A 10,380-nucleotide genomic window follows, 5' to 3' on the forward strand; every position below is an offset into this window, starting at 1 on the left:
TTATCAATATAATAAAAATTATTGTTAAATTTTTCACTTAATGTGTCACTATTTGCAAGAAAATTTTTTTTTATTTAAGACCCTTCCTATACAATAATTTTTACAGTTACCAATAAATTTTTCAATAATTCAATTTTTCAATAATATATCCAATTTATTTAAAAATCCAATTTATTTTTTCAATAATATATCCAATTTATTTAAATATCAAATTTATATTCAGAAAAATATTAATCCTCTAATACCATTAATATAAATTATTGTTCATAAATAGTTAATTTACAATGTAAACTTAGAAAAATCAAGATTTTCCTTATTAAAATAGATAATTGTTAAAATAGTTTAGAAATGGTTAATGTTTGAGAAATTACTTGTCACGAGAAGGTATATATCCAATTTATATTCAGAAAAATATTAATATAAGTATATCTGAAGGCTATTCTGGTCAAGATGGTAAGTCTATTAAAATCTAATAATAATAATCTGATAAATTTTAATAGCTAACTAATTCCTCATCTTTCTAGCTCTTATCTCTTATATAACAAAAAATAAAATAATATCATATTGTAGATTCTTAAAAAGTTACTGTAATATCATTGTTGCTTCAATTACTAATTCTTCATCAACTTTCTCAGATAATTGGAATAATCTTGATAATCTTTGGGCTGGCTGTTTTTTGTGTGAAGGAAAAGATTTTCCTGACTTAAAGGATAAGGTGCGTTTTTTATTTTGCAATGGAAGAATAACCCCTAAATCGATCATATGCTTGACTTAGGGGAATTACTGGATTTGACAACCTTGGTAACCACTCCAAGCTCTCAGTTCAGGTGTCCTGACTTTGTAGTTAATAAAAGTCTGCTAATTCTGGAGGAGGAATTGGCTATGTACTTTCTTTTATTACTAAATAAAATCATAATGCACTACTAATGTTTTCTTTCTTATAACAGATAGCAACAGAACGTTTATGTTATGCAAAAATATTGCAAATATTCTGGAAAGGAATTATTAAGGAGTATAAAAAGAAAAAAAAATCTAGTATCTGCTCTTGCATCTCATTCAGAAAATGTAATTGAAATTCCTACAAATGATCATTCTATTTCAGTTAAAGATGATTATTGCAAAATTACTAAGAAAAATGCATCTCATTCAGAAAATGTAATTGAAACTCCTACAAATGATCATTCCATTTCAGTTAAAGATGATTATTACAAGATTACTAAGAAAAACAATATTATTGACTTTTGTTGTGATATTCTTCAAGAACTTGATGGCAAGTATAATATTCATCCATTTTATAAATATGATGAAAAAGAAACAGCTATAAAAAATCCAATAGATTTATTTACTATAAATTCAAAATTAGAAAATAATCAATATACAAGTATAAAAGAATTTGAAAAAGATATTCGTCTTATATTTTGCAATTGTTATGCATATAATAATATAGAAAGTGATATATATTATTTGGGAAAAGAATTAGAATCAGTTTTTAACAAAATATGGACTAAAAAAATAATTTCTTATGCTGAACAAAAGGAAAAATTAAAAAGAGTATGAGATATTAGTGATGCTAATTTATCTTCTGGTAAGTTATAATATTTTAATTACTTATTCTGCATTTGTATTATTAACTCTTTATATATAATTATTTATTAGAACCTGTAACAAAACAAATTCGAATTTTAGAACAAAACAAAGATAAATTAGTATATAACCAAGTTGTAAATAATGCTTTTCTTATTGCTTCAGCATATGAAAATCTTGTTGCAGGTAATTTGTTACCTTTTATTGAAATTTTAAAAACATTCCTATCAGCAAGATCAAAAATGTCATTATCTTCTGCAAATGCAGGCAATTGTTGAAAGCCTTTTACCATTAGAATATAGTATTCCTGAACTTTCACTTGTAATGGATGGTACAAAATTAAAAGGATTTGGTCATTTTGGATATTCTGATATTTTTGTTCTAAAAGGAATATGAGATAATTATGTTAGCTTAGAATTAAAATACATTTCATTAGTTAATTTAATAAAAAATCAAAAAGATAAGTTTAATACAAATGTTCTAGAAAAATTGGATAAAATTATTGAAAAAGAAGATGAAAAAGTTTTACTAGGAAGATCATATGCATATTGGTCAAAAGAATATAAGGAAACTAAACAAACAACTATAGGAGAAATATTAGACAGTGGAGTTAATCAATTAAAATCATATATGAATATTATTTCAAAGGTAAAACAAGTGATTATTTTAGTTCAGGAATATTTGACAAATGGATTAAAATAATAAAATCCAATCCCAATAAATTAAGTGGATTTGTTATTTTGGTAATTGGTTTTCATCGTATTTTATGAAAATCTGTGGAAGAAAAAGTATACAATTATTCATATAATAAGGTTTAAGATTTTTTATAGTTATATTTAAATATGCACTTAAATCATATTATTTATAGTATATTTTCTCAGAATTGCAATAATAATGTCATTTTCACTATATTATAATAATTAGTTTTTTTTAGTAAAATATTGTTTAACTAGTGGTTTATTATGATAAAATATTATAGATGCTTCAAAAATTAATTAGTATGGTAAATTTATTAGTAAAAATTTAAAATATTATCAAATAATTTGTTTTACTATTATGCACAGATATTTAGTATTTCATCAAAGAAATGACACTATAGTCTATATACTATACTTGTTAAGTTTTATAAATGTTAATTTATTGGATTTACACTTAATATATAAGCAGCTTGATTCATATTAAAGTTATTATAATGAGTAATAATGTTTTTTATTAAATAAATAATACAATACTTTTAGTATTATATTTTTTTTCAAAACTGATAAAACTGTCATTGATATAATTTTAATCAAAAATTATATCATTCCATATTTGGAGAAAATAACTATATAATTAATCAAAATAAGCATATATATGTTGTGATTTCCAATTGACTATTGATGCTAAAAACATTACCTTAATAAGATGATTTGAGTTAATGTAACATTGTTGTAGTATGGTGTTTTAATTTTTTATTGTCTTATTTGTCCTAGCAAAAGATATCATAATTGATCATAATTAAATAAGCAAATACCTTTCAACAATTCTATATTTTTTTGTTTGTACACTGCAAAATCTTAAACATTTCAAATCAATAATCTTTTCAGTGATCAATTTGTTGGTTATCATGTATATCAAAGATCATTTTCATGGTCAGAAGTAGAAGTAATATGGGAATTTTCTGTTAAATATGCAAGAATCCATTTTTTTTGAATGATATGAACTTGCCATATAGACATTTTGATTTGACATTTATATTAAAGAATGTAACATAATCACATCAACAAGTTAGAACGCAATGGACTTCTATTTTAACACATTTCCAAACACTTCCATGCATTAATATTACACAAAGATCTAATCATATCACAATTTATATTCATCTAATTTCATAATAAAATAAAAAGGTTTACTATTTTTCTTGATAACTTGGTTTTGTGCAAAGAATGTAAAATAAATGCCGGAAATGATACGAAAATATATTGTGTTCCATGTATCTCAAATTTTTAGTGACAAGAATTTGGAAATTGTGCTAGTAGTAATGATGTTATTAATAAATTCATTCAAAATCAAACTCCAGATTGTAAATACCTTACAATAAATTTGATAATATTTTATATATTACAAAGGTGGTTTGGTAAAGTGTATAAAGCAATATGGACTGATGGGTTTATTACAGGAAATGGAATAATAAAAACAAAGTTGCATTTTCAATGTGAACCTCATACTTTGGCATAGCTGATTAAACTGATTAAACTGATTAAAAAGTTATTTTAAATTATGTAAACCATATATAAACTTTCAGAAAATTACTTTTGTTTTATTATTCATATTCTTCTCATAAATAACATGAGTTATATAAAATTTGCAAAATATAAAGAATTATTTCCAAATGCAATATCAGAAGAAGTCAATACTGCTTTTAGAATTAGCAGTAAGTTGAGCTATGATAACAATATTTTTTGAGAAAATCTTGACATATTACTATATTAAAAAGTTTAATTGTATCTAATCCAATTTAGATGAACATCAAGGTAAGTTATTGCATTATAATAATTGGCAATATGAACATGACTAGAGATGGCAACAGTCATAATTATTAACCAGTCATGACTGGTTATAACCATAACCGATATCAGTCAGTCAAAGGCTTTTGACCAACCATTTAACTGACTGGTTTGACCGACCATTTTGACTGACCATTTAACCGACCGTTTAACTGATTATTTAGCCATATTTATTCACTTAACACTTTTTTTATGAATTTAATCAATAAAAAAAGTTAAATAACATTTTTTTTAATTAAATTACACTTTTTAATGTTTTTTCTTGATTAAAATTCGTTAAAAAGAAAAAAGTGATTAGTTAAATGGTTGGTTAAACAGTTGGTTAAACAGTCAGAAAAACAGTCAGTCAGTCAGTCAAAGACCCTTAACCGGTTATGACCGACCAATAACCAACTGTAACCGACCGTTACCATCCCTAAACGTGACTAGAGAATCATATAATCAAGATTTTCATATAAATTATTATTTATAAAAATTTATAAACGTAAACAAGTTTCATGATATTATTATACATGCAAATTATCTTGATTAAACAATGCATTAAATTTATCAGACAAGTTCGCTTGAAAGTAAGTAGACCAAATTGTATGCAGAATATTAATATTGCAAGAGATGCTAGCTTTTATTGCAGTTTAAACTTTCAATAAATTCCAAACCAATCAGACGAACATTGGTAATCACTCATAATATCAATACTGGAACTGCCACTCTAGTTAAACAAAGGTTTTAATGAACTTCATATCAAAACCAACTGTTTATAAAAGACAAAATACAATGGCTTTTAGGTCACTAATAGGTAACCAATTTTTCATATTTTGACCTGTGGTGCTGAGTCCACAATTCTAAAGCTTATTTCCAATTTTACAATCTTGCCTTCTTGGTAATCTTTGCAGTAAAACAACAAAGTTTTAAACAACTTATTTGTTTTGTTTCACTGTACACTAACTCTAAGCATTATTTCTTTTCATCAGTCCTTATTGAAAATAAGATTACGTAAAAATACAACAAAATGGTGCTGAAAAATCAGAAGATGTAAGAAAACAAGGAGATATAGAAATACAACAAAATGGTGCAAAAAAGCAAGGATGGAAAAAACAACTTAAAAGTAAATTCAATAAAATTAGAAAAAAATTACCTTCTGTTAAAATTAAAAGAGCTTTTGATGATTTTCTTTTTTTATTATCTCTTTTTGTTCTACCAAGTATAGTGTTTCATAAAAACCACGAAAAGTATTAATATAAAATGGTCAAAAATTAGAAAAAATTTTTTTGAAAAATTTCTTATTCCTGCACTTCTTTTTTCTTTTTAAATTCTATTATTTAGAATATTTCAACTATACAAAATCAAAATTTTGAAGATTCAATAATTAATTCAATTTTATTCACCAACCTTATAAAAATGAAATGTGCTAAATTTGTTTTAAATTCGTGCTCATGTATAATAAATGTCTAAAAAAGCACCATTTTGTTTAATTAATTTTTGTTTTTTTGTAATAAGACATAAATTGGATAAAATGGTGCTTTTTTATACATTTATTATACATGAACACAAATATAAAACAAATTTAACACATTTCATTTTATAGGGCAATATTTTATTTATTCCTCAACTTGATATTACTCTCAACATTTCATCATATATAAATGATGCACAAGACATTCCAGTCACTTTTGACAATCATATCTCTCAAGTTTTGATAATGATCCCTATTATCCTACCACCACCCAATCCAAATGATCGACATAGTTTATAAGCTGAAACTTCGTGCACAAAACCTCAGCTAAGAAACTGCCCATGGGCAGATTTGCCCATGGGATTTGATTGGCTAATACTTAATTGGTATATATCGGCCAAATAAGGTAACTGAATGCAGATTTGCCTATAAACCAGCATGTGAGGATTGCATTGATATAAATTTTGTACTACCTAATAACCAAAAAAAGTCAAAAAAAAATTAAGGTTACACAGTAATTCTGACTGAAGTTGAAATCATTATAGCCAGAATTAAGCTAATTCTGGTCGACCAGTTTCTGTATAATAATTCGTCCAATTAAATTCCATCAATTCCTTTACCAAATGCGCAGTAATTTCTGGCCAAAATTAAGGTAACCGGCCAGAATTAAGTTATTTTGGCTGGACAAAATTGTCCATTTCAAATGAACCAATCAAATTTCATCAAATCATTTACCTAATAGACAAAATTGTCCGCTTTAAATGAGCCAATCAAATTTCATCAAATCATGGACAAAATTGTCTATTTTATATGAACCAATCAAATTTCATCAAATCAAAGACAAAATTGTCCATTTTATATGAGCCAATCAAATTTCATCAAATCATGGACAAAATTGTCCATTTTATATGAGCCAATCAAATTTCATCAAATCATGGACAAAATTGTCCGTTTTATATGAGCCAATCAAATTTCATCAAATCATGGACAAAATTGTCCATTTTATATGAGCCAATCAAATTTCATCAAATCATGGACAAAATTGTCCGTTTTATATGAGCCAATCAAATTTCATCAAATCATGGACAAAATTGTCCGTTTTATATGAGCCAATCAAATTTCATCAAATCATGGACAAAATTGTCCATTTTATATGAGCCAATCAAATTTCATCAAATTATAAACAAAATTGTCCGTTTTATATGAGCCAATCAAATTTCATCAAATCATGGACAAAATTGTCCATTTTATATGAGCCAATCAAATTTCATCAAATCATGGACAAAATTGTCCGTTTTATATGAGCCAATCAAATTTCATCAAATCATGGACAAAATTGTCCGTTTTATATGAGCCAATCAAATTTCATCAAATCATGGACAAAATTGTCCGTTTTATATGAGCCAATCAAATTTCATCAAATCATTTACCTAATATGCGGTAATTTCTGGCCAAAATTAATGTGAACAGCCAGAATTAAGTTAATTTGGCTGGACAAAATTGTCTGTTTTATATGAGCCAATCAAATTTCATCAAATCATGGACAAAATTGTCCATTTTATATGAGCCAATCAAATTTCATCAAATCATGGACAAAATTGTCCGTTTTATATGAGCCAATCAAATTTCATCAAATCATGGACAAAATTGTCCGTTTTATATGAGCCAATCAAATTTCATCAAATCATGGACAAAATTGTCCGTTTTATATGAGCCAATCAAATTTCATCAAATCATGGACAAAATTGTCCATTTTATATGAGCCAATCAAATTTCATCAAATTATAAACAAAATTGTCCGTTTTATATGAGCCAATCAAATTTCATCAAATCATGGACAAAATTGTCCATTTTATATGAGCCAATCAAATTTCATCAAATCATGGACAAAATTGTCCGTTTTATATGAGCCAATCAAATTTCATCAAATCATGGACAAAATTGTCCGTTTTATATAAACCAATCAAATTCCATGGCAGATTTCGCCCATGGGCAGTTTCTTAGCTGAGATTTTCTGCACAAATTTTCAGCTTATAAACTTTATCATTTAAATTCAACCAATCAAATTTCATGGGCATTTATCCCATGGGCAGTTTCTTAGCTGAAATTTTGTGCAGAAACTTTCAGCTTATAAATTACGTAGTTTGACCACCGGCCAGAATTAAATGTAATTCTGGCCAAATCGTTCTATTTATTGCAAAAACTGTTTACCTACATACCATTAAGCACTTTATCACGTGAAGTTACTTTAAATCCAAAAAAGGAAAATTTTTTGGTTCTTGCAAAAATAACGTGATTTAGGTTTCACAATATTTAAAAAAGGAAATTTTTACACTGATCACATATATGCAGTCAGCATTACAGCTATTAAAAATCTAACGTCCAGAATTACATATTACAGGGGGTTTAAATCCTTATCTTACATACCCTATTTTTAAGAGATTTCAGTTACTAATAAAATTTATATTATTAGATTTGTCCTAATACAAGGAATTCCAGCTAAATCTGCCTGCTTTAGGCAACCCACAACCCAAATAAGGTAATTTTGTAATTTCTGACTGCAGATTTACCTATAAACTAGCATACTATCTAATATTAAATCAAAAATAAAAAAAAATTAAGTAATTATAGCCAAAAAATTATGGCAACTATTAAGCTAATTCTGGCCAAACAAATTGTCCAATCAAATTCTGCAATCAATTAGACAAAATTGTCTACTTTCAAATCAACTAACAAATGCCTATTACAAATAAATTCAAATTAAGGTAATTCTGGCTACAATTCTGGACAAAATTGTCAAATCTATTCAAATATAACTTTCATTCAATAAACAATAAGTACTATTTTTTTAATTGTCTACTTTTTCAAATTAATCAATCAAATCAAAAAGTCAAAAGGCGCAGTAAACATGTTCTATCCAGTAATGGCATTAAGTGTAAAATTATGGGTGTGATGGATATGCGTAACAAATAAGATTAGTATACAAAAAATTCGTCCCCAGAATATTTATATAAATGGAAAACTTAGAGGGTGTAATGTAGAGTGACGAATAATTTTTATGATCACATGAGTGCAGAATTTTGTTGGGAGACTAACCAATCAAGTTTTATTGCAGATTTTGTTTATGGTGTTACAAAATCAAATTCGATAAGAGTATGTTAATCATTCAAATTAGGTATATTACATTTGCATGAGTAAGCAAAAAATTTTTTTACTTTCTGATTTTTAAAAAAGAAATGGAATACCTTCATGAGTTATTTCTTCTCTCTAAATCAACATTGCTCAAATATTTCTCCTGGTATATGGAATACAACTCCATCTAACACTAATATCACAGAAGTTGCGCACGCGAATGTTAACAAAAAGAAACTAATTTAAAACTAAAAACCAATGTCAGTAATATATATTTATTTTTATTTAAAAATTTTAATTATTATTATTATTAATTCGTAATTTTATAATTATTAGGTCATGAAATTTTGATCTAACACTTTATGGAAGAATTCAAGTTCATAATAAATTTACAATTCCTTTGGCATCAAGTAATATAAGTGCTGTTAATAGAAAATTAAACGAATAAATGTATTAAAATTTATTTTAGAATTTGTCCTATTTGTATAATTTAAATTAATTAATTAATTAATTAATAATATTAATAATTATCTAGATGCATTGTTAAAAGAAAATCAACGTCAATAAGTTCAGTTCAAGCGTAAAAAAAGTAAAATTGCTTGTAATACAAGAAGTAATAATATAGATACAAAAGAAACTTCTTGTATTAAATTAATCTTGATTATTAAGAAAAAATGATTGAATTAAAAGAACGTGAACTGTTAGTGGAAGAAAGAGAATTGAAATTCTCAAAAAAAGAATTTGAACTACAAAATTGGAGGAAAATAAGCAATTTAATTCATAATATTAAATTTGGAGGTTAATTTAAAAAAAAATTCACTAGAGGTGATATTCACTGAGTATTTCATTTGGTACATCTCGTGATTGGCATCATTTTAATTACATTATAATGAATGTATTTATTTATTTAGAAACTTTAATGTTGTAAGGTAAATGCCATTTCACTTCTTTTTCTGCTCTTTTTTGTTTTCCTCTTTGATTGAAACATTATTAACATTTCTTTTTCTTTTCCTATTTTTTGAAATAGACAAAAATCAACCTGTATTTTTAGTTTGCGAGGTAAGTGACATTTTGTTTCTTTTTCATTTTTTTGTTTTTTCTTGACTTGAGAACGTCACTTCTCTTTCTATTTTTTTTAGGAATGGCTGAATGACTCTAAAAATTGACCTGTATTCTGGTTTACAAGTAGGTGGCGTTTTAATTTTTTTCATTTCTTTTTAATATAAATGCCTTCATTTTTTATTGATTTGGGACGTCACTAACGTTTCCTTCTCTTTCTTTTTTTTTAGGAATGGCCAAATGAGAAAATCGACCAAGAATTTAAAATTACAAGATGTGTTTTATTTCCTTTTCATCCTGTTTCATTTTTTGTTTAATTTGGGAACGCTACTAACGTTCCTTCTTTTTTTTTTTTATGATCATCCATCTTTTCATTAATCTCTTTCTGATGGCTTTATTTGAGATGTAATTACACAAACTATTTTTTCGTTAATCGTTTTGATTATATTGTTCTTAATGATTTTATTTAAAATTTGATGTCTCTTAAATTTTCTATTTCTGTCAATTCTTTTTAATTGATATATTACCTTAATTATTTATTTTGTTAACTTTTGGTATAATGGATTATGAAAACAATAAATCAAAAATTTTTATTACATTTAGTGT

At 25.7% G+C, this 10,380-nt stretch overlaps 1 protein-coding gene across 1 annotated transcript; it reads left to right on the top strand.

Annotated features, from left to right (window-relative positions):
• Positions 1 to 348: 348 nt before the first annotated feature.
• On the top strand, positions 349 to 2,286 carry OCT59_024669 (uncharacterized protein; the record flags this gene model as incomplete). Its single annotated transcript, XM_066133149.1, has 7 exons — positions 349 to 351; positions 408 to 453; positions 525 to 715; positions 952 to 1,450; positions 1,657 to 1,770; positions 1,820 to 1,915; positions 2,045 to 2,286. The coding sequence occupies 7 exons, from the start codon at positions 349 to 351 to the stop codon at positions 2,284 to 2,286; spliced, it is 1,191 nt and encodes a 396-aa protein (XP_065991594.1).
• Between the last annotated feature and the right edge of the window lie 8,094 nt (positions 2,287 to 10,380).

This window comes from Rhizophagus irregularis, chromosome 5, assembly GCF_026210795.1.
Source record: "Rhizophagus irregularis chromosome 5, complete sequence".
Lineage (NCBI taxonomy): Eukaryota > Fungi > Glomeromycota > Glomeromycetes > Glomerales > Glomeraceae > Rhizophagus > Rhizophagus irregularis.